Below are 25,206 nucleotides of genomic sequence, written 5' to 3' on the forward strand. Positions count from 1 at the left end.
TGTCATCTCCCATTTTTTAAATATGACATTAAATAAAGCTTTTCTTTTTGAAGAGTTAACATAAGATTTTCTCAAATCAAAAACATGGGAACATGCACTTTCTGGGGTTTTTTTTTCAGTTATACACCTCAGATACTGTGAGATTTCTGTTACAGAGAGTACAAAATTTGTTGTACAAATATATTTAAAACATATATTTTTGAAATAACATCCCAAGCTACAGTTTTCCCTTCATGTGGTCATGTTTAGGATGTTTCTGTATCCTGAGTCTTATTTTCTTCTCCAGCTGCTCTCCCACTGCTCCCCCAGAAGATAACAGGGAAGCAGCTCATGTCACATCCTTAGATTCAGACAGGTTGGCATTGCTGCAGCAAATACACCTGGCCAGAGTCATCATTGAGAACCTGAAAATCCCTCCTAAGAGCATCCAGATTTCCCAGAGGAAGAAAGACTTAATGGGAAAACCTCCACGACCTGCATCTGTTAATAAGTGGTAAGAGGGATTGTGTCTTCCCAGCTTGTTTCCTGTGCCTTCAAGGTAGTTTTCACTGAGGTTTATTGTGTAGTCCAGCTTCCCTGAGTTCTCCAGGCTTCTGAGATCTTTCTATCTTTCTCCTTCTGTTGGGAAATTGTATTCTGTAAATTTGTTAAAAGTGTGACTAATTTATCCTGATGTGGCCTTATTTCAGGCTGTGCTTTTCCAGAGGCTTTGGAGAGGTCCAAATGTAAATTGAAAACAAAACTGGTTTTATTGGATGAGAACATGTCATATGGAAAAAAATCAGAAGATAGGTGGTACGATTATCCTAAAAAAGTAGAGTAGCAATAAACTGTGAACATGGAACTTGCCTGCTGTGTTCAGTTTCATTACATACACTTTTTAATGGATTTTTGATGGATTTGGGGGTTTTAATTATTTTTTTAATTTTATTTTTGATGGATTGTGATCATTGTTCACTTTTTTATTCACAGCACCTTCTTTGTGGAATGTCACTTTCCCGTGGGAGTCTCCAAGGATGATAAAGGACAGGTCTCCATAAAAACAGAATTAATTCGAGTAGCTTCAAGTAAAATCACAGATGATGGTAAGAGTATTATTTTCCCCCCTTATATTTAGTTTTGTTGACTCTTTCATGTCTTAGGATTTTCAAATTTCCTTTCCTAGAGAAAGAAGTGCAAGTCAATAAGCACATTCCTACATTTCAACTTAAGGTCAATATCCTTTCTGCCATAGTAAGAGGAAGATACATTACTTTCAAAAATATGACAGATGCTTACACCTCAAATAAATAATTTTCCAGATGATGTCATGTGATATCTCCAAGAGCTCAAATAATCTGCTGGATCCAAGGGATTCTGAATCTTGTGCTCAAATCAGACATTAATCACTTTTCTGAGAGCCACCAGTGTTGGTATCCCTAAAAACAATTCCTGTCTGTTTCCCCTGAGCAAAGATAGCTGTAGGAGCTATGCTGTCTTCCCAGAAACTAGAATTCCAGATTGACTTTCAAATGCCTCTCCCATATGGACATTCATTGACTTTGCATCTTTCTGAGTGGCACTTGAAAGATTCTGAGTTTTCTTGTATATTCACCATTTGTGGCCCAACTAGACATCTAGTTCTTCTGAATTTTTTGTAATCCCAAAAAATCCGCCTGCCCTTTACCTTGTTTAGAGTCCAGTTCTTTGGAGCCTAGAAAAACAGATTGGGCTGAAAATAATTTGGAGAAGAAGTCAAGCCAGTCAACTGTATCATTATCCTTCCTGAGACATCTCACTTACTAAAGGTGCCCACTAAGAAAAAATCCAGAGCCATCCAAGACAAGCTGTAGTGAGAGAGTTTCAAGATGTCTAGTCTGCATTTTTGTCATCACAAGAGTACCTCTTTACCCATTGTGAACAAGGGAAAAATAGTACTTGAACACTGTTATTGTACTTCTTGTACTCTTTTTGCAGACTATCATTCCATCTTTTCCTGCAGATACTCCTTTTCTCCTGAAGCTGTGATTTTTCTTGCAGCTCCAATGAACAGTTTGAACTATGTAACTCAAAATGAGACAAGGTTCTCACACTGAAGAAAAGCAAGGCTTATTGCACACAGTTGACAGAGACTTGGTATCAACTGGAGCCTTTAAATGATATTGATAATCTCTAATTTTAATCTAATTGTGTCCTCATGTTCTTTTCAGGCCTTAGAAAATGAAGAACAGTTTACTTTGGCTTTGGTGTTAATAAATTATGCAAAATTAAATGGTTGAGTGTGTAACAGAGCAATCCTCAGGGGAAAATTTATTTATATTCAGGTAATTTGGAATATTTGTTGCTCCTGTCTTCCAGGGGTGAAATTCCAACAGCGATCTGTGTTCCCTGTCCATTTTGGTGGAACAATGGTAGAGCATTGGTGGGGCTCTGACCTTGCTTTTAAAATCTACATGAGGAAAAGCACCCAGAAAAAGGTATTTATTAGTTGTTTCTACTTTGTGTCCTGAAAAACATAGAATTCTTGGCATTTTGATTTCCCACACAGACAACCAGATATTAAGAAGGGAATGGGCAGATAATACAAGTTGAACTGATTGCTGTTCTCTCATCACAGAATCCCAGAATATCCTGAATGGGAAGGGACCCACAGGGATCAAAGCCCAGCTCCTGGACTCCAGAATCCCACCCTGTGCCTAAGTGTGTTGTCCAAACACTCCTTGAGCTCTGGCAGGCTTGGAAGTGACCACTTCCCTGGGGAGCCTGTTCCAGGCTTGTCACTCTTGTCCTTTCATTCAAGATTTTCCTGAGTTTTAAACTGACGGGCAAAAAAACCTTGTCCTTCCCTCATCTTTAAAACATTGGATGAATTATAAACACTATTCTTTGGTGAGAACACAGCTCATTTAGCAACATAGAATGAGTTCATGTGGATGCAGTTTGTATCTTTACCCTACTCAGGATAACAGGAATAACATGAGGTGTGAAAAACTGGTGTAACTTGTGCTTTTGGGGGAATGCATTTCTGTTCACTAAAAGTATCTTTATAATCACCTGCCTGTGATGAAGATGGTGAGAGGGTTTAACTCACCTTGTGTTTTAATCAACACCAAGGATATCTGCTTTTCTTTCAACAGGTGAATAAATTGCATCTGTAAGTATGGAAATTTTGCTCAGTAGAATTTGGGATGGTAATTTTTTGCCTTAATCTGGAATTCTTTCCAGTAGGTTCTGGGAAAATTTGTCTTACTGTTGTTCTAGTAATTGGATTTAGGCAAAATTTTCCCAATCCCTGTTGATACTACTAATGTCATAGGGGTCAGGAGGCTGTATGGCTGCCCATAGCTTCCCAGAAAGCTTTTGTTTTACAAAAATCCTTTAAACCTGACAGAAATCTTGCAAAATTGATTCTTTGCCTGCCCCCAGCCCGTGGCCATTGGCTCGGCAGTGTTTCAGCTCTGCAGAGTCATCCAGGCCAAGCTGCTCAGTGTCAGCTGGGAAATACCTGTGGAAAAAGAGGGAGATCACCCACAAGTTGGACCACTGACGGTATGTGTTTTACCATCTTGAGTTTCTTAAACTACCTTGTTACTAATTTTGGCTGCACACTCTCATTTTTCCCTCCTCTGTCTTTTCTCTTTGTTTTAATTTGCCAGGTCTTTGATATGAAGGTTTGTAAGACCAATACAAGATAATATGAACTTTTTATTCATTAAGGTTTTTGAGAAATATTTTGAACCTCCTGCATGTCTGAGGATGTTGTCTGTAAGCTGGGGCTTGGATACAGAAACCTCTCCACAAGCAAGTTTTGAGGGGCACATATTCAGGGCTGGGAGCTTTGGCTTCTGTTCATGTGTCACATGAGCTGATGTGGAGCCTGGTGTTCCCTGTCCTTGGTACCACCTTGTCACTTCAGGAGGTATTTTCTCCAGCCGTTTCTGCACAGCTCCTGATTGAGAAGGATTAACAGTCCTGCACAGCAGATTTGCCAATTCTGAAGATAAAAAGCTCTCTAGATTAGCAGTTGAAGGATTAAGAAAGTATGGTTAGATCTGGAAGGTGTTGAATGCAGGGAGGAGAAATGGTGTGTTTATTCATGGAGACAATGGAGTGAAACAGGATGTGAGAGTTGAAAAGTGGAAGGTGATGTTGTGGGGAATTCATGAACCAAAGTTCAATCCAAGAATTTAGGGAAGGGGAAGTTAACACTTCAGGAAAACTGATTTTGGTTGCCCTGTCTCTTGGGTTTCAGGTGCTCAGTGAAATACCTGATTATTTAATTTTCCTTACCTGGTCATTTTGTGGCTCAAATCCTTTTCTTTATTCTGTTTTTTATTTTCTGGACTTAAGTTTATTCCTCTACTTCTTGCTGCCTTATCACCTGAATGCATCCAGCAAATCTATGGTACTCTATAGCAATTAACACTTGCAATTCCTTTAACTTTTTTCTGTTGTTTCTTTCATTGCTTTCACACACCAGTCTATTTCTCCTGCAACACCTCTCTCTTGGCAACTTGAAGAGGCACTTCAGACTGTTAGAAAGCAAAACAAACCCAAAAAAAACACAGCCTCAGAAAAATAAACGACTAATATGGTGGAATATTTAGGCCATTAGAGAGAAAAAGAAGGAGCCCATGGAAGGGACAGGAGTTAGAAATAGCTAAAATCACCAGGAAGCATAAAAGTGAAACAGCAGTGAAAGAAAACATTCAGAAACACATAGTTTTCCTGATTTTTCTCAAGCAGCACATGCTGTAGCAAAGTGGAGCAGTTGACAGTTACAATACTTTGTCACAGTACTTTTTACCTTGCCTGCTTAGGGGTTCATTTTCAGCCAGCTTTGGGTTTGGACTTGGTTTAGTTTTTTACTTTATTTAGAGGAGGGTCACCAAGATGTTTAGAGGGATGGAGCACTTCTCCTGTGGGGAAAGGCTGAGAGAACTGGGATTATTTACACTGGAAAGAAGACTTTGGGGTAACCTAATTATGGTCTTCCAGTATGTGAAGGTAACCTACAGGAGATGCGAAGACAGACTAATTACAAGGGCCTGGAGTGACAGGACAAGGGGGAATAGCTTCAAATTGAAATATAGTAGGTTAGATTGGATATAGGAAGGAATTCTTCCCTATGAGGGTGGTGAAGCCCTGGCGCAGGTTGCTCACAGAAGCTGCGGCTGCCCCACCCCTGGAAGTGATCAAGGCCAGGTTGGACAGGGCTTGGGGCAACATGGTCTAGGGGAAGGTGTTCCTGCCTGTGGCAGGGGGTGAAACTGGATGACCTCTAAGGTCCCTTCCAACCCAAACCAGTCTCTGAATCACCTGTAACTGTGCTTTTGAACTCCAGTTTGGGCTTTATTTCATAAAACCACATGTTTATTTTGTAGCGACAGCTGTAGCTTGTAACCAGCACATGCCTTAGGGTGAGACAACACAGCTCTTGAGCAAAGCATGAGATATATTTTCCTGAGTTTCTGTTGCAGTTGCTTGTTTTGGTATTGGGCACACGTAACCAGCCCACTTGGCCTTACCTTGCAGGGATCCTTAGAGCTTGCGGCAGACAACAAGGATTTCACCTGCATCACTGCCAGATCGGCTCCTGCTGGGCACCAAGTTCTAGCTTATGCTGTGAGAAGTCCCCAGCTGGAATTCCTAGAGCCCAACAGGATGAGTGTAAATGCAGAAAGCCCTCACTGCTTGATAACAAGCTCTGAGGATTCCCAGAAGGCAGAAGTGGGCAGCAGGAAAGTCGTGGCCCAGGATGTGCTGACCCAGATAACCCAATCTGAGGAAGATGGGTTATTGCTGCACGTGCTGCTGATGGTGCCTGATGGGAAGGATTTTGCTGCTGGAGACAAGGGACTTCCCAGTTCTTGTAATGTGTATTTAAACTGCAAACTGCTCAGCACTGAGGGGGCAACGAGATCTACTGTTGTGTGGGGCACAACACAACCTGCCTTCAATTTTTGTCAGGCAAGTCACATGTTCTCCATTTCACACTGATTATTCCACACTGACAAACATATTTCATAGATAAATTACTTTTATATATGTAGGAACATCTCTGCTTGGCTCTGTCCAATGTATCAAAAAGTATTTTCAGTATTGTTTTGAGTAGGTTGCATTTTGAATGCAGTTCTTTGAATCATCTAAATAATAAATGAGGCCTTTGAAGTATGAACAAGAAACAGAAAAGTTTAGATTAAAAATGAAAAAAATTGATTTTTTTTTAATTTCAGCAAGAAAACATATTGTTGGTGACATCCTAAGATGGAGATGTAAAATTTTTGTGTGTGTTGCATTGTGTTCTTATCGGTGGCTTACTGGCCTAACATGGGCCAGAGCCATCCCCCAGCAGTCAGCAGAATTTCAGGCATTCAGTAGTTATATGAGTTTGTAGTTTTTATGAACATTTTCCTTTGGAAATGCCAGGATGCTCAAATGCATTTGTTTTAATCGTAGCAATTTGTGAGACTCTTCAGCTGAAATAAATGTAAAAACAGAGCAAGCACATCTGAAACAGTTGTGTGAAATGATTTGTCTGCTTAGTAAACATGTATTTCAAGATAAAGCAAAGTTTTTTAACATACCACATGACCTTGTGATAAAATTTATTACCAGAATGCTCCTGACTTAGCCAATATTTTCCAGTTTATCCTGAATGCTAATTCTGTAACCGTTCCAGGTGATGCCATTTCCATTGACTTCCAAACGATTGGAGCGGCTGAAGGACAATGTCATGATTATTGAAGCCTGGAACAAGCTGGGAAGCCCTGGCCGTGACAGACTGTTGGGATTAGTGAAACTTCCTTTGCATCAGTTTTACATCTCATTCAAGTAAACATGATTTTTTTTCCATATTTTATTGGGTTGGGAAATATCCTCACTGGTGCTGAGGGAAAGAAGTCATGGATGGTGTCTGGGGGTTGTATTCAGAGGGTTCTTAATGACACTTTTTATAGCAAAAGGCATTTTTACCCTGCTAAGCTTCCTACAGTGAGCAGTGTATGAGTAAGTTCCACTGTCCTTGTCCAGAAGTACGAGTTCCTTGTTGGTTTTGGATTTAATCTTTTGGCTTCTTGTTCAGTCAATAAATATACCTGCTTAACAGTTTAAATTAATGGAAATACTGGACAGAAGAGATTCTTCCTGATGCAAAGGATTAATTCCTTTTATTTTGATCACATCTAGTGGCAGATGTAAATCAGATGGTGCTGCAATTGGCTGGACACCACTTTGGTAGTTATTACTGTGTCATTTGTGCAACTTTTTCAGTAATCCACTGTATTTTACTTGTGTATATCTTACAGTCCCAGAGAGTGGTTTGGGTTGGAAGGCGCCTTAAAGCTTATCCAGTTCCATCTCCTGCCACGGACAGGGACACCTTCCACTAGGCCAGGTTGCTCCAAAGCCCATCCAACGTGGCCTTGAATATCTTCAGTGTGTTATTAGAGGTTTCTACATTTTTCTGGGAGATTGTCCCTGTCCCTTCTTTTCTTCTCGTGAAGGTCCATCCCTAAAGTCATAAAAACTGTCTCACAAAAGTATAATATGGCTACAGAATGTTAATGGGAGTCTTCTGGTCATGGAACTCGAGGCTGTGTTATTTTTTGGAAAGTTGTGCTTTCTCATTGCTAAAAATAACATTTTTCAGTCAGCAGCTCAAGGATCTGTGCTGTGTGAGACAAATTTTGGAGGAATGGAGATAGGTTGGGTTTTAACAGCATTGAAAATCCCATCTCAGATGGCTCTTATTTTTTTGTTCTGTTTTTGTTTTAATCCTTTGTAGAGATCCAAAGATTTCCCACCTGCTCCTCCAGGCTCAGTACCCAGTGGTTGCTGTGGACAGTTACATGCCTGTGGTTGATGTTTTTACTGGCAGCACAAGTGGAAGCCTCAGGGTCATCTTGGCAATGGGATCAGCTGATCAGGTAGTGGCACTGCAAAGGCTAAAGAATGGAGAAGGAATGGTACATCCCGTCCCACAACGTCCTTCCCACTCTCCGGACCCTCCTCCTACAAAACCCACAACGGTATTTATTGTTCAATTAATCCCTTTTTATTTACTGTTGAGTAAATCCCCATTCTTGCTGTTAGGAGCATGTGAAAAGGGTTTTACCAGTAGATTCATTAACAGATGAGTGATCCCCAGTCTCTTTTTGATGCTGTTTTGACCACAGTCTTCACAGAATCATATTGTTTATACCCTTTTCTTACCAACTTGCTCTCACCAGTCTTGACATTATTGCCCTTTTTGTTTCCTTGCTTCTGTCTGTACAAATACAGCAAAAAAACCCCAACCTTTTAGAAAATCTTAATTCTCACCGCCTCACTGTAGAAGTTTTGCCACTACCTTTGAGTTGAATGTGTAGGAACTTTTATGTGCTGAGTTTTGTTTTTTTCAGGAATAAAAAATTGCTCACAGGATTTCTAAGTTTCTCTGAAATTTAGGAGGAAAATGACAGATAATGTCTCTGCCCCATCTCAGGCTTCTTAGATTCTTGTCATAAATCATTGTTTAGGTTGGAAAAGCCTTCAGAAATCATCATGTCCAACTGTCCCCCAGCATTGCCAAGGCCACCACTCACTCATGTCCTCCAAGTGCCACATCACATCTTTTAAATCCCTTCAAGAATGACTCAACTACTTCCCTGGACAGCCTGTTGAAATGTTCCAAATTTTCCTAAAGAGTCATCCTTTCCATGTGAGTTCCCTTTGTTTTTTTAGCAGACAGACCCCGAAGGGAAAGACCTGATGGAACACGTGTTTGAGATCCATGTGGAGAGTGTGAAAGGACTCACTCCGTTGCAGTCCACAGTCTGGGGAGAGGCCGACTGCTACATCCAGTACCATTTCCCAGTTCAGGAGGCTGGTTGTGCTGCACTGCAAGGCCCTGGATTTCGTGAGGATGGTAAATTTGGTCTATAGTCCCTCCTTGTTTAGAGCACTGCTTTAATTAAATATTGTTTACACATGTCCTCTCTGCCTAAGGAAGAGGGGGGGTGTTTTTCCGAGTTTCATGCAGCCAGTGCTTGTTTTCCTTGGAAGGTCTGCATCCAGTTGTACTTGGGCAGTCTCACCAAATTAAAAGTCCAGGGCAGTGGTAGAGTCAACATCCCTGGAAATGTTGAAAAAACGTGTGGATGTGGCACTTGAAGACATGATTTAGTGGTGGCCTTGGCAGTGCTGATTTAGTCGTTGACTTGATGATCATAGCGGGCTTTTCCAGTCTTAACGATTCTACGATTTTAATGGATGCAACCAAGAGAAGACTTGCTTGGTTTAGTTCATTAGGATTATCATGGAATGGTTTGGGTTGGAAAGGAAGTTAAAGATCATCTCATTCCATCCCCCTGCCATGGGCAGGGACACCTTCCACTAGACCACATTGCTCCAACCTTGCCTTGAACATTTCCAGGGATGGGGCAGCCACAGCTTCTCTGGACAACCTATGGAAGGGCCTTTCCATGCTCACAGAGAAGAATTTCTTCCCAATATCCCATCTAAACCCGCTATTTTTCAGATTGTAAAAGAGTGGTTAAATAACAAGTCGTAGAAAAGAATGTAGTATTGATTTGAGGACTTTGGATCACTGACATAGAATCCCACTGAAAATGACAGTCAGTAGCATTGTTTCGTAGCATATCTTGTGGGATTTATCAGCTTTCAGTCACATTTAGCAGTAGTTTCCAGCCTGTGGCTCACAGGGTCATTGCACTGCATGGATTGCTTGGATCCTGCCTCGCGAAGGACGGCAAGTAGGAAAAGTTTGAAACCCCCAAATGCCACCATTTTATGCAACTCTGCTTATTTTTTAGACATCAAATTGAAGCCATTTCGAACAGCAACCACTCTGTGTGTCCCTGATCCCATCTTCAATGATGAGCATCATCATTCCTTGGTGGTTTCTGCTGATGTCCCAGTCCAAAGGCTCCTGGTCAGTGCATTTATGGCCCCAGGAGTGGCTGGAGGAGGAATCCAGTTTGAAGTCTGGTGCAGGTACAGAATAACATCCTAGTCTTTGTATATGGCCACAGCAATACAGGTAGAGATGTATTCAAAAGCTGTGGGATGGATATTGCAGAATATTATTTAATATTAACTGGCAAAAATTACAAGGTCTTCAACATTTGGTGATAAATATCCGCATTTCAACCTGTTTTCCTCCCCAAAAGTGCTAATGACTCTGTTCTTTTGGCAACTGCTTTAGAAAAGGTTCTTAGTTTGATTTCTTCCACTTTTTTGTCAGCACAGCAATCTAAAAGTAGTGTTCAAAGGCTTGACGCATCTAAATTTTACTTGATAGCATACTGACAGTATAATTTCACTGTGTTGGGTTTGCTTATTTCCCTACTACAAAAGAAGTACTATGAAAGAAATAATACAAAATGTTTTGTAAATTTAAATTGTTTCTTTGGCAATCAAAGCTAATTGTTAGTAGTGGGGAGCAGATTATTTCTGTTTAGAAAACAGAATAATCTGTTCATTCTGTAGTAAAGAAGTCAAGCTTTTAAAATTTGCAAAGTCACATGAGAATTACTGCAAGTTATTCATCAGATAAAGTGCCAAAACTCGCTTTAGGATGAATCTGAAGCCATGTAACACAGTAAGAAAAGATCTGGAGTTACTTTTTACACTCACAAAGTAGAACCACAAATTTGTTCTGCAAGAGGCATTTTGATTTATTGATGGAAGTTGAGAGTGAAGAATTTTTCATGCCAAACCCTTCTCTAGTTTATCTTTGGGATGCCATTTTTTTAGTGGACTTACTGCTTGTGATTTGTTAGAACCAGTGAAAAAATATATTTAGAACATTATCTACTCACTTCCATTATTATTCATTACTTACTTCCATGTGAAATTATTTCATTACTTCCATAGCATTAACTTAACCTCTTACTGATTCCTTTTTCCTGTGGAAATTCATTTCCTTGAGATTTTAGGTGTTGAGAGAATAATTAGAGTTTGAAGACGTACAAATAAAGTTTATTTCTGTACAGTTATGAGAGAAATGTTGATGCTGCTTCTTTGTGTCTTCCCAGGTATTATTACCCAAATGTCAGAGAGCAGCTGGTGGCCAAAGGGACCTTGCCTTTGTCACGGCTCTGTGCCATGGTGACGATGCAGCATCGGGAAGAAATAGGGATACAGACTTTTAATCTTCCATTGATCCCCTGGACTGATTCCTCAGAGGAATTTCATCCACAGTCTTCAGGTAAAGAAGGCTTTGGGTTTTCACTTCATGTGGTAAAACCAGGCTTAGTAGAGAAGCCTCAATCAGCGTTTGATGGTGTGTTAGTAAAGTCCTTCATTGTGTTTCCTCAGGGGAGGCAGGAAATGGAGATCCATGTGGGAGCAGAGACACAAGGGGTATGAATGTATCAGGAACCATGGAAGTGCATGAGCAGGGTCACTTAAGAATTAGGGCTTCTCCCACGAAAAAGGTGTCAGGATCATCAGCCCCACTGAAATGCTTCTACACCTGTGAGGGAAGCAAACAGGAGGAGCTAGATTTCACTGTGCAGCAGGAATACTGAGCAGGTCCCAACTGATTGGAAGTTGGCAATAGTAACACCTGTCCACAAGAAGGGCTGGAAGGAGGTTCCAGGGACTTATAGCCCTGTCAGCCTTACCTCAGTGCTGGAGGAGGTTAGGGAACAGATCATTTGCACTTGGCTCACAACTCCATGCAGTGCTAAGAGTGACTGGAAAGCTGGAAAAAGCCCCTGGGGGTGCTAGTGACAGTGATTGAACATGAGTCCAGCTGGGCAAGAGGTCAAGGGCACCTGATTTTGTGTCAGCAGTGGTGTGACCACAGGTCCAGAAAGGTCCCCTGTGCTGGGCACTACTGAGGCACCTCCAGTCCTGGGGGCAGTTCTGGGCCCCTCATGGCAAAAGGACTTTAGGAGGCTGGAGCGTGTTCAGAGAAGGAACGGAGATGGGGAAGGATCTGAAGCACCAGGAGCAGCTGAGGGAGCTGGGAGGCCTCAGCCTGGAGAAAAGGCTGGGAGGCCTCAGCCTGGACAGGAAGGTTGAGCCAGAGGAGGGATCAGGCTCTGCTCCTAGGGAGCAAAGGACAGGATGAAAGGAAATGTCCTCAAGTTGTGGCAGGGGAGGTTTAGGTTGGATACTGGGAAAATTTCTTCCCCAAAAGGGTTGTCCTGCCCAGAGCAGTGGTGGAGTCCCCATCCCTCGACTGAATTAACAGCCATGTGGATGTGACACCTGGGGACATTGGTTAGTGGTGGCCTTGGGAGTGCTGGGGGAACAGCTGAACTCCATGATCTTATGTGTCTTTTCCAGCCTAACCAATTCTCTGATTCAGTGTGTAAAAATAAAGTCTGTTTGCTTCCAAGGCAAATACTAGTATGTATTTGTGTTGGCAAGTGAAACCAACCAGGAGTGTTTTTCCTTCCATCTTTCACTGTCACCATAATGAGTGAAAAGTCAGTGATTAAATATGAGCAACCCTCAAATTCTCAAAAATTCTACTGAACTGCTTTGCTGCCAAATAAGCCACAGCCTGTATTTAAACTTCCCATGCAAAGTGGTGTCTCAGTTTAACATGACAAAATGTCTGCTCAGGTTGGTGGGAGCCTTCCTGGGGTAGAAAGAAAAAAACACCTCACTCCAAGTTATTATTTTGAAATTAAGAGGCTTCAGGCATAAAGTGTAGGAAAGGGAAATAACAGTTCTTTCCTAATATATACATATAACCAAAACCAGAGCAGAACAAACATCAGCACCGTAACCAAAACTTTCAACAATGAAGTCCTAGTTTTGCCCTTCCGTGCAGTTATAGCTACAAACAGCAGGGGGCGATGTCGCGCCACGGGAGGCAGGGGCTGCAGTGACTCACAGCCAGCAGGGGGCGCTGCCGGGCTGAGAGAGAGGTGCAGGTTCCCGAGCGTGTGTGGTAGGGGGCGGCCCAGGGGCGGGCTGGGACCTTTCCGTGGGCAGTTGCAAGGACCCTCTCGCCATGTTTCCAGAGGCGCTGGGGAGGGGTTAGAAGCTCCTCTGCGGATGGCGCCGGTCCTTGATGAGTCGGGAGCAAATCCTGACAGTGTTGGCTGTCCTCAGAGGAAACAGCACGGGGGCGTGTGGAGTTGGGGACGAGCCAGGACCACTCCCATGGCACTGACAAAAATGAGCCCGAGGAAACCTCTCTCCGATTAGCTAGGGATAACTGAAGTGCCCAAAAGAAAGAAAAAAAAGAACAAAGAAAGAAAAATGTCCTCCCCGCCATGTCCCCAAGCAATTAAACTGGTATGCAGGGGCTATCATCCACTCCTTTGTGTAGGCTTTAGGCAGTTATCTGAGGGCTAACTGTCCCCAGCTCGGCTCCCAAGGTAGTGGAAAAAATGAGTTTCTAACAAGCCACTTTGCTCGGGCCCCCAACCCTCAAATTCTGTGTTGGCAAGGGACAAAAAATTCCATGAAAGATTTTGAAACTATAACAGGTGGGGAAAATTGGATCTGAAGAAGGGCTGTTTATGGTGTGAGTGGAGACGTTTCTAAGTTTTCCTGTGGCTTTTTCAAATAACACAAACATCAGGTCTGGGAAGGCCGTGAAGAATTCTGAGGCAGTGTCTTGGAAAAAAGGGCTGTAAACCAAGCTGATGCCAAAGAAAGGAGTTCACTGTACCACAGTAACTTTGTAATAGACGAGTCACATGCACCTGCAGAACGCCTGTTCATTCCAACATCTCTTGGAAGATTTTGTCACTGCAGCACTATAAAAAGATGTATTAAAATGCTTGAGGAGGGTGTTTTAAAGCTTTGACAGTGAGTGCACATGCAAGGGCTGGTATTAAGAGGTATAGCTAAATATTGATTATGTTGGATGTAACTGTATTTAATACTGACCACTTTTTTCCTTCGTTCATTTAATCCAGGTTTGCTCAATGTCAGTGTGAGATATCAACAATCGATGAAAAAAGCAGGAATAACTGCTCAAGCTGTTTCACTTTCTGTACACATACACAGAGCAGCAGGCTTGCAGGCAGCAGCCAGGTAAAGCCTCATTCAAAAAGGACTGGTTTTCACTTAAAACAGCTTTATCTGGAGGCAGCAGGCTGAGGCATGAGATTAGAAGAAATTGTAACAAAACAGCTTTCCATCTGCAGAGACCAAGATTCAAAGTGGGTTCTGCTCTGAAAGGAAAATAGCTTTATAAAGACAATCAGTAGTTATTTTAGCCCCTGAAGCTTGCAGTACAGTGTGGTAACATTCATCCAGAGAGGGATGAAGATTGGAAGGGCACATTTTTCTACACCAAAGACTGATACAAAATTGATGTAAGACAGTACCTATTTGGACATTGGATCTTGGTGTTACTGATGGTATTTAAAAGTTAGCTAAACTCTGTTTTTTGTGTTTCATTGTGAGAACCTCGATAGACTAACTAGTAAATGAAATATATTTCTTTTCACCAAAAGGCTGATGCCAAAGTACATGGGATAACCAAGACTTAGTTCCAGTATGTGATTTTCAAGAACTAGGGAGAAGTAAAGACTAGAGGGAGTCAATTCCATAAGAGAAGGGTGGCTCCTGTCATTCAAGAGCAATGGTGTGACACTTTCTCAGTATTGCTGTGCTCCTGATCCATCTTAATTCAAGTAGACCCTGTAAGATGAAGATCCCTGCCAAAGTCAAGGAAGTGGTGGGGATGACCTCAGACTCCTAATCCTTCAGGTGTATGGCCTCAGTAATATATGAGTCTGGTTTAATTGTAAATTATTCCATCTGCAGATTTCCCCTCCTTTTGCTAGTCTTTAAAAATAATTTCGCTTGGCCTTTGGCTCCAGGTTTGCCGGGAAGTTATTCTAGAGTACAATATATTTTTAAAGGCGCTGGGTACTTTCTCAACCACTTACACAGGTAAGAGCACAGCCACCAGTGATGGATCTCACAATAGTTCCTCTCCCCATTTCCTGTCTGTTCCTAATTTGTTCAGATGGAAAAAAGATGAAAAATAATATGCAGCCAGAATACACATCTGTTTGGATTTAAAATGTTCACTGTTCTGCACACTGCTCCGCCCCATCTTTCCACCATGAAGCCTTGAAACCTTTTTGTTAGTTCTCAGATTCCTTGTACATTATATTAATTCTATTTATTCTTTTTATTTTATTTGCATGTTGAATGAAGAGCTGTGGCACAAAAGAACGCCTTAGTCCGGTACTATGCAGATGTGGGAGTGAATTCTTATGTGTCTGTGCACTTCTCCTTCCTGCCTGAGGCAGAGACACAAAACACAAGAGCCGTGGCTTGTACTTTCTGCCCAGAGTTTGAGCATCACATAGAGTTTCTTTGCAACCTCATAATTCAGAAAGGCAGTGGAGAATCCTCTAGTCTAGGGGAGCTCTTACAGTCTGGCAACGTTATCTTCTCTATCTACCATCAGAGCACCAACTCAGGTGAGGAGGACAAAGGATAACAAGGACTGAAAGCTGTTGCAGAAATTCCCTTAATTTTTAGTACAGAAAAGAGAATAGTCATAGAATCATAGAATAGTTTGGGTTGAGACTTCCAAAAACCATCTAGTCCAAACCCCCTGCAATGAGTAGGGCCGTCCTCCACTGGGGCAGGTTGCTCAGAGCCCTGTTCAGCCTGAATTTGAATGTTCCCAGGACCTATTCTGTGCTAGTAGAAGTAATTACCTGAATTGGCTTTGAGAGAGACTGTTCCTTGGTGCAAAGAATTTTTTTTAAGACTCCTGGTGATCAAGATCATCTCTTAAATGAAGAGATAATGCATTTAAAAAAGGATTAAAAGTGTTTTCAGAATGACAGCTGAGCTATTTTCTGTTGAGGCAATAGAGCCTTTTGTTCAAAGGAGGTACCAAATCTTAAGTTCTAGTGTGGTGTATTTACAAATTCATATCTTCTCCAGCCACTGACAGACTGGCTGATCGGGCATCGAGAGATTATCTCCTTGGGACAGTCACAATTCCAACCAGAGACCTGCTGACAAGAAGATCAGGTAATGCAGCAGCGTTACACTGCTGATGTTCTGTGCAAATGCTGTTGGAATTCCTTAAAACAATTTTCGTTCCAATTTTTGGGTTTAGTTTTGTGAGTTTTCTGGGTTTTTTTACACTAAAGTTCTTTCAGACCACATGCTCACTAAAAATCTTGTATTAAAAAACTGGTATAAAGGTTGTTTGAAGATCTGTTTTTAGGACATAGCTGAATAGTAGCTGAAGTAATAATCTGAGACTACTATGAAGAAATTTAACCACATCCCAGCTAAAACCAGCCCCTACAATCCATAGGATTTTACTTAGTACTGTTTATTTTATACCTTTAGGATGGAAAGTCCAAGAGTTGTGCTTAGTGGAGGATCAGTGACTGCTTTTCAGATGTCAAAGCTGAAAACAAAAGTCTTAGATAATTATAAAACTATAGGATTAACTTTTTTTTTTTAACTAAGTGTAAAGTATCTCAGTGATCCTTGTGGGTCCCTTCCAACTCAGAATATTCTGTGAAATATGTGAAAAAATTATTCACATACCAGTCCACTCATGATCTCCTCTATCTAGTGTTAGTTAGGAATTACTTTGTCTTGTAGTAATGATGTTTTCATTATAGCCCTGGTTATTTCTGCTTTAAGTTCAGTATAGTTCTCATTTTCTCCAATATGAAATTTTGGGGTTGTTTTCGATGGGAAGAGAGGAGGGAAGAAATAAGAATACCTGATTTTTTAACTGGAGCCCCATGAGATGTAGTTTTATTGTAAAATGGGTGTTGTTAATGAAATGGAAAGCAACATGCCTTTGGGATCAGAACTAATGAAGATTTCTGAAGTCCAGTAATTTGTTGCTTTTTCAGATTCAAAATTATTTCACAACTTCTAAACAAGAAATAAACACCTCAAGTTCTGGTCCTTGCCTGATGGCCAGAGAGGTGACAATTCTTTACTGATGTATTCCAAAGGGTAGGATGAATCTAATGGTGATGTTTCCTTCCAAAGGTATTTCAGGCTGGTTTCCAGTGACCCTCTCCGATGATCTGATGCTTCCACACTGCACAAACATCACACAGGCTGTTGTGGGAGGGCTGGAACTTTCTGTTACCTTTGCTCATCAGGGTGACAGAGAGCATGTTTTGGAAGCTGCTAAACTCCTGGGATGGAGCAGTGAGGAGATTCATGGAGATAGCACAGAGGAGAGCGAGGACTGGGAGCAGAGTGCCAACACAGTGACTATGACTGTCTCCACCCCAAGACTGTGGCTGCCACTCCACTGTGTGTTGCTCACAGGCCAGACACACCTCAATGAAAGCACTTTTTGCTACCTCAGGTACAAGCTGTACAACCAGAAAGCCACATGGACTTGGCTTAGGCGCCCAAAATTGAGCAGCAATGCAGAGCATGTAACGGTGAACTTTAAGAAGCCAAACAAGGTAACTCTCAGAAGGAGCCAAGGGCTGCTGTGGTTCTTCCGGGAGGTGAAATTAGAAATCCAGGTGTGGTGGGCATATGGCAAAGAAGATGAGGTGGAAAGACCACTTGATACAGATCGTCTGATTGGATCTGCCTATGTTGACCTTGCAGTGCTTGCAGAGAGATCAAGGAGAACACTAAGTGTTAGTGGTGAGTTCCTAAAGCAGGGTCATGTTCATTCCTCCTTAATGGTGATTTAATTTGGTTCCTTCTCTAGTCACTTTAAGCAAAATGTTTACAGCTTTGTTTTGTCCTGCATGGAATCCCAGAATAGTCAGGGTTGGAAGGGACCTCTGGAGATCATCCAGTCCAATCCCTCTGCCAAGGCAGGGCCACCTGGAGCAGGTGACACAGAAACCCAGGTGGGTTTGGAATGTCTCCAGAAAGGGAGACTCCACACCCATCCTGGGCAGCCATTCCAGTGCTCTGCCACCCTCTATGGAAAGAAGTTGTATTTTAGCTTATGGCTTTATGTAACCGTCATCCACCAGGTAGATTTGTGGACAGATCATTGGCTCTTCTTTTAAATACACTCAGGGAAGGGAACAGAGATGTAACAAGAGTTAAACCAAATTTTTATGCTGTTTATGTATTGTATTCTCCATATATGTGTATAAAATTATGCAGAGTCACTACTCCCAAAGCTCTCAGGAAGCTGGTGTGCTCTAAAACAGTAATCTGAGCTGTGAGGGGGAATATGAAGGTTTGCTGAATTTGGGTGATTGGTCATGGATGTTAATCTTTCCAAGCTGATGCTTCTGGGTGACACCTTACATAAAAATTACACTGAAAATCAAAATTCCTTCTGCTGGGTTGCTGTGAGATCTCTGCTCTAGTGAATTATACCAGCTGTTTGCCAAGCTCCTGCTTTTCCTTTGGCTTGTTCAGCTGGTTGGTTATGGATTCTCTTGCAGGGGTGTATCCATTGTTCAGATGCAATGCTGCAGACCTGGCAGGAGCTGCTGTGCGTGTCCATGTCAGCCTTGCTTCCACTCCTGCTGCTCTGCTCAGCAGAATTCCCTGTGCCCAGGAATGCAGCAGCAGTGAGGATGAAGGCACAGGGAAACCCCCTGATCTGAGCCAGCAGGTCCCTGAAAATCAGCGGCTGAAAATTGTAAGTCCAGGAATTACCAATGGCAAACCACAGGAAGAAAACGTGATGTTTCTGGAAAACACAGTTGCTGTCAATATCCTTGTAGAAAGAGCAAAGCGTCTAAGTTTAAAAGGTAATATTACCTTCCCTCTTTTTTATTTTCTTTTTTCTTTTTTTTTCTTTTTGTTTCTTTTCTTTTTCCCTCTGGGATCTGTTCATACTCCAGCAAAAATTTAGAACTTGAAGGCCTAATCGCTGTGTACGTACAGGAAAAGGAGAAGATTAAACTATTCAGCCTATCTCCATGAAAAAAAATCCAAATTATAAATAACATAATGTTCCCTCTTACAGATGATGGCTGAATTCTGAAGTTAAGACTCTCCTGTCTCTCCTCTTTGCTTTGAAATTTAGACTGAATATAGTAAAATACTCCTTTCTGGGAGGTGATGTTTGAATTTGACGTGCAGCAATTGGGGAATTCATAGGTTTTTGGAGCCTTTTGGCTAGTCTGTAAAAGAATCTCTTAGTTCAAGATAGGTTAAACCCTTTCAAACACATCAGGGGCTCTGTGCTTCACCTTGGGCCAAAATACAAATAGGAATAAGGAACTGATTCAAGGTAAGTTTGCTGGAAACATCTCAGTTAAGATCCGCTCTTTCACCCTCCAGGTGATAGGCCACGAATATGGTATGGATGGAAATATGATATGAATCAAAAATTCAGCTTTTTTTTTCCCCTGAGAACCCAACTAAGAGTCAAATATAAGCCATGATTTAAGTGTGTGTAATTCCAAAAAATTCTAAGCCCTACAGGTGGATTTTTTATAATGATTCTACAATCTTCTGCATTTCATAGTCTTTGGGAAACTGATGTGACATTGTTTGCTGCTGCAAAGTTTTTGATGCCATAAAGGAGGTTTCTTCTGAAAATTGCAGAAATACTGCAATATTTCTGCCTTCAGCTTATCATTTTAGGGGATTTTTGGAAGTAATTGAATATTCCAGTTTCTGCTCTGTAAATGTTCTGTAATATTTGCTGCCATCATAAACATAAAGAACTTTCAGCTCCACCAGTGAAAAGAAGTATTTTCTAGATGGTAGATTCTTTGCTGATTATCTGGTTTTAATTGCTGAACTGTCTTTAGATTTTTTTCTCATTACTATTAATAACAAATTTTTAATTAATTCTGTATAATTTTAGGAAGTCCTTTAACAGAACAGGAAGTAACAGCCCCTAGTAGCTGTGTATCATTTGCTGTTGCTGGTGCAGATGCTCCAATAACTACTCCAGTAATAGGAAATACAGACTCACCAGTCTGGAACTTCCAGGAACAAGCAAGGTAAGAGGTGGGAACTCATACAGAAACAGCCTAGACCTGAGAGCCAGGCCAGGTGTGAAAAAGACATGCCATAGAATCACGGGTTTGGCTTGGGATGGACCTTAAAGCTCATCCAGTTCCACCCTTTGCCATGGACAGGGACACCTTCACTAGACCTCAGCAGATCAAATCGTACATAAAACCTGTGTTTCTAATCTTGTGGCTCCTCCATTGTTTTAAATACCTGAATTGCTTCAAACAGCTTAAAAGCTGTTCTACATTTGACATTTCTATTTTCAGCTTGGGTTTGTTTTTATTTCCGGAAATGAACTTCAAATGTTACCGCTTTCAACCATGACTCTAGTGCTTTGCTGTCACTATGTTATTGAGTCATGAAATAAACGTTTTTCTGTTCCTTTATGCTTTGATTGTCCTGTCTTTTAAAAGTGCAGCAAGAGTGAGAAGAGGGAAATTAGCAGAAGCCTAAACCATATAAAAATAGTTATGCTTTGAGGGCTCAACAATTTTTGGGTTTGTTTTGTTCCTGCCCCTATCACTCCAGAAAGAAACTGAGTTTCCTGGGTAGATACAATGGCACTGAAACTCCAGAGGCATTTTACTGTACTTGTTCTTTTTCCTGCTTTGCATAAAATATTATGATGTTTGTTCTTAACAGATTATCCAAAGAGCTTCTGCTGGATCCACAACAAACCTTGGTCTTCAAAGTGTGGCACAAAGCAGGTAAAGTTTGTAGTGCAGTATTGAGAGGAGTGTCCTCTGCATTCCTTTCCTTGGGTTACTTGTATTTCATTCAAGGAAAATAAATTTTATTAAATAAATTGAAGACTAAAATTGTAATGACATTTTTACCTTGCACTGGAAGAATGCCAGAGATAAACACCTATTGATTTCCTGGCCCTTGGCATCCTCCTTCTACCCATTAATCATCTTACAAGGTTTGGTTTGTTTATATTCTTTCAGATTTTATTTTGACAGTATTTTAGAGGTTGGATTTTCCTACTGAAAGAAATTCTTTACTGTGTTATTTCTGTCAAAGAAACTCTTTACTGTGTTCTTTACTGTGTCTTTCTTCAAACATGTGGTTTGTTGTCTCTGCAGTTGATTGAGTGTAACCAGTTGTAACCAAATACTTTGTTTTGGTTTTTTTATATTAGTTCAGCTCTCTGATTTTTGCTTCCAAAATCAACTTCCTCAGCCTTCCTCTGTATTATCCAGAGTAATGTGTGTTTACAGTGTTCTTCTGCCAATCCCTCTCCCTTACCTGGGCTTTCACTGGCTCTGCAGTAACAGTTGTAGCCAAATATAACCAAGATAATCCAAATAATATCCTCTTCTTGGATAGAATTGGTTGTTCTGGAGATTCAGTCTATTTCCAAGGCATATTTTAAGGGCTGTATAGCTGACTGTGTTTTAGCATTCCTGAAAATGTTTCATATGTGCTTTATATCCTTCTCCAGAGACTGAGCGGGTGATTGGATTTGCATCCGTGGACCTTTCTCCTCTCCTTTCTGGCTTCCAGCTCATATGTGGGTGGTACAACATCACAGACTTCAGTGGGCAGTGCCGAGGGCAGATTAAAGTAGCAATTTCCCCTCTCCAAAACATAAATAATCTCAAAGAAGAAAGACAGTCCAGGGCCCGAACCCAGCTGGAAAGTTCTTTCGTACGTGCTTCCATAGATTCCTCATAATTAGTACAGAGCCTCCAGGTTTCTGAGCAAATTCACAGAACTCTGGTGGACCAGTCTGTGTAAATGTGCCAGAAACACATAGTTACTCAGGAATTCTGTTCCATGTTTCCATGGGAGCTGCAGGCCAACGCTAGTTACAGCACTCAAACCAAGTCATGAACAATCCCAGTGGCTTCACTCTGTTTGGGATGGGATTTTTTTAGGATAATAAACTAAATACTGTGGTTCTGGATGTCTGGAAGCCTGGCCTGTTCTGTTCTGTTTGCTACTTTGAGTGGGAGCTGATGACCAAAACATACTGTAAATTCAGCCTTTTGTTTCTGGTTTGGCAGGAATCTGTTTTTTGGAATATTTGCCATTTCTTCTGGGTTTTCTTTTGTCCTCTGGACTTTCCAGGAGGGGCAGTCCTGTGGTGTAAAGGAGAGCACTCTGGACTCTGAATCCCAAGGACCTGAGTTCGAGTCTCAGTAGGGACCGTCCTCTGGCAGTTAAATACCTCCCTGCCATCTGATCCTGTCAGATCTCGGATGCTCAGCAGGGTCAGCCCTGGTTAGTACCAGGTGCTGTAGACAGTCCCAAGGGACTTCACTGTCACTGTCCAAGCTCGCTTGGCTCTGGCAAATGGACCTTAGGACTTAAATGGTGGGGCCAGTTCTGTGCACGCTGTGCCTCACCTAAAAAATCCACTGTGCAGGTTGGAAGGGCACACCCACGTGGGGAGAGCCCTGCCCAAATCTTTGTTCATGAAGTCTGGCCATACACACTTTCGAGGTACTCTGGGGGGTTGTCATACATATGTAATGGAGCCCCTATCCTACTTTACATCAGTTTTCAATCTGTGGGAGGAATTAACAATAGTGTCTGAAATGAGAGTGTTGTTAAATGGGACTTTGGCTCACTGCTGAAAAATCTGTTGGAAATTTAAAGCTATTTCAAAAGCATGAGTTTTTGTTAGTTCAGCAAGATAATGCTTTGATTTCTCTCATTTTTCTGCTGTGAAAGACTCATGTACAGTGTTCCTCTTCATTCTAGGAGAAGGCAAGCTTCCCACCATTTCTTGGTAATGCTGCAAACATTTCCAAGCAGATACTGAATTCCTTGTCAAAGGAAGTGAGTGTTCCTACTCAAGAGCGGTGAGTCCACAAACCATCAACCTCTTTGATTATTTTCAGGGTTCAGATAAAAAGGGAAACCCTGTCAAAGGTCTTGCCTTTAAAAATTAGAGGAAATTCCCTCTTCCACTGAGCAGGAAGCATAGGAGATTGCAATCCTAGGACAGGTTCCTTTCAACACAGCTGGGATGTTCTTTTTCTTCTTGTTGATATTTTCATTTACATCCTTGTAAATTAGGATTGACATGATGCCATTGCTAAAACTAGCAGATTCTTCTTCCAGACTGATTGTGTCTGTCTTTGGTTTTATTTTTAATAAGTTAGAATGGAGTATTCCTGATGTATCCCCTTATTTTCCCTAATGTCTACCTGTGACCAATGTTAGATGTTTCAGGAGTAGGACTGTCAGATATCCTGCAGTAATTCTTGCTTTCTGTCCCTTAAAACAAGCACCAAATACATTTAACTAGTGAGAGGGTATTTTAATTCATGATTTGTTTATTTAGCCTATAGAGATCTTCCCACATGTGTCTTTGAAGTTTAATGGACTGTGGCTCCACCATTATGGGATCTGAGCTTGCATGGAAGCTGCCAGTGGGCGTGGAAAATTCCCAGCCACACCATTAGCTTGATTTTGGTGCAAATCTGAAACAGTAAATGCCATTCCTGTAGACATTTGAAAGAGTTAGTTTCATCTGTGGTGGATCTTTAATGGATTTCAAGACACTGGATATTCGTATTTGGCGGACTCTTCACAGTTAGAGATTTCACCCTGTTTTTTTGGTGTTAAACATAGGGCTGTTTTTAGCAGGATTAGTACACCTGGAGCACACATGCCTCGTCATGAAGAGCACATGCAGAACGTGCGCAGATTCCATGAATCCCTGCAGCAGGAAGGGAATACACGCTGGGCAGCAAGGCTGGACTCGGCATTGCCATCATTGCACACCAGTCTCCTCACTGCCCTTAGGTAAAATTACAAGGGAATGCCAAGCCTTGGGTTTGCAGAGCAGAGCTTGGAAGTGAAGTATCCTGTTTTAAAGGATTGGAGGGCAGCAGCAACAGCAGTGTTTCCAAATCAGGATAGAGTGCCTAGATTTATCCATCCTATCATGCAACATGTGCCATGGAGCCATTAGTCCCTTGAGCTGGTCTACACAGCTAACCTGTAAGCATTTTTGTGGTGCATGGAGCAGGATATCCTTTCCCAACACAATGCTTTTCTCCTTGCTAGAAGCACTTTTCTCCTGACTATATTCTAGGTTTAAATCAGGTATAAATATAGAAGAATATTGAAGTCTGTAGGAATATAGGACTGAAAGAGACTTTCTGAGGTGTTTCATCCCTTCTTCCCCTGCTACCACAAGCAATATGTCTTAATATCACTGGATCTTAAGCAGGTAGAAATCCTCAGATTTTTATCAAGCTCAGACACAAAATCAATTAATATTCTTGGCTTGATGACTTTTATTGGAAGACCATCTCAAAATCCAACGGCTTTCATTAAATAAGTTTAAAACTAGCTCTTTTTTAAACTTCCAGCCTAAGTTTCATGACTAATTCAGGATTTGTTCTTGGGGGTTATCCTATTACTTAGAGCACCCTCCATATTTACCTACTGATCTATTTTTCAATAATAACCTTTAGTCTTGCATTTGCATATTTACATGCTGTTGACTAGAAAAATACAATTAAAACCTGTTTGCCAAAGGCTTTTTTATGCCACTCTTACCAAATTCCTTACCACTGCTTCCAGAAAAAACTTAAATGAGCTGGATGAGGTTCAAAGATACTTCAGCTGGAAGCTGACCAGGTCTTTTCATGACTTCAGTTACGGCAACACATCCAAACCAAGCCATGAGGAGCAGGAGAGGAACCATCAGGGCTCCATGAGTAGAAAAGTGGATCTCAAAGGATGCCATCTTTTGGAAAAATCCAGTCAGTTGGTGTCTCAGGTCAGCAGCCTAATCAATGGTAAGTTGTTGGTATGAGTAGCAAAATGACATGGAAATCAATTTAAAAGCTGATAGCTGATGCTTTTTAAATAATTTATCAAATAGAGAATAAACTGTAGCTCAAAGCTACTATTGCTGCCAGTGGAAAAGTTACTCCATGGTTTTTCTGCCAGTGGCTCCCTACAGAGAAGCAGCGCTTCCAAGAGATGAACTTAAAGAGCACATCCCTTTTATGCCAGGATTTACTGTTCCTGTATCACCTCCTTGACCTTCTCTTTTTTTTTTTTAACCTCTGAATTCTCCAAGCTTTTCTGTTTCCCTTCTTATTCTTAGTAATTGTTTTTTCTGATTCTTTACGTGCTATTCTCTACAATCTGTCTCAGATTCTTCCTTCTCCTTTCCCAAACATCCTCCATCATTCCCCTAGAGCAGGACTTGCCTCAGAATAGTTACCCATTTTAACTAACACTGGTGAACTCATTTCTCAGAGGATGCAAGCAATGAATAGGATTAGCTCAATAAGAACCAAAAATTGTGACTGTGCATTTTAAAGAAATTTGTAAAATCCCCAAAGATTTCAGGATTGCATAGATTTG

General features: G+C 41.4%; 1 protein-coding gene across 9 annotated transcripts in view; it reads left to right on the forward strand.

Annotated features, from left to right (window-relative positions):
- C2CD3 (C2 domain containing 3 centriole elongation regulator) overlaps positions 1–25,206 on the forward strand; it is a 41,243-nt gene that overhangs the window by 7,539 nt on the left and 8,498 nt on the right. For 5 of the 9 annotated variants that reach the window (XM_071562270.1, XM_071562293.1, XM_071562275.1 and 2 more), the window contains 21 exons: positions 287–493; positions 973–1,085; positions 2,338–2,456; positions 3,406–3,528; positions 5,515–5,949; positions 6,662–6,813; positions 7,766–8,009; positions 8,704–8,887; positions 9,795–9,975; positions 11,019–11,191; positions 13,872–13,989; positions 15,127–15,395; positions 15,871–15,960; positions 16,951–17,571; positions 18,336–18,647; positions 19,715–19,853; positions 20,509–20,573; positions 21,311–21,516; positions 22,576–22,676; positions 23,452–23,625; positions 24,412–24,629. In XM_071562270.1, coding sequence (XP_071418371.1) covers positions 287–493; positions 973–1,085; positions 2,338–2,456; positions 3,406–3,528; positions 5,515–5,949; positions 6,662–6,813; positions 7,766–8,009; positions 8,704–8,887; positions 9,795–9,975; positions 11,019–11,191; positions 13,872–13,989; positions 15,127–15,395; positions 15,871–15,960; positions 16,951–17,571; positions 18,336–18,647; positions 19,715–19,853; positions 20,509–20,573; positions 21,311–21,516; positions 22,576–22,676; positions 23,452–23,625; positions 24,412–24,629 — 4,244 coding nt within the window. The remainder of the gene's footprint in view (positions 1–286; positions 494–972; positions 1,086–2,337; positions 2,457–3,405; positions 3,529–5,514; positions 5,950–6,661; positions 6,814–7,765; positions 8,010–8,703; positions 8,888–9,794; positions 9,976–11,018; positions 11,192–13,871; positions 13,990–15,126; positions 15,396–15,870; positions 15,961–16,950; positions 17,572–18,335; positions 18,648–19,714; positions 19,854–20,508; positions 20,574–21,310; positions 21,517–22,575; positions 22,677–23,451; positions 23,626–24,411; positions 24,630–25,206) is intronic. The other 4 variants (XM_071562301.1, XM_071562285.1, XM_071562318.1 and 1 more) reach the window with 4 other exon arrangements.

The sequence above is a fragment of the Pithys albifrons genome, chromosome 1 (genome assembly GCF_047495875.1).
Source record: "Pithys albifrons albifrons isolate INPA30051 chromosome 1, PitAlb_v1, whole genome shotgun sequence".
Taxonomy (NCBI): domain Eukaryota; kingdom Metazoa; phylum Chordata; class Aves; order Passeriformes; family Thamnophilidae; genus Pithys; species Pithys albifrons.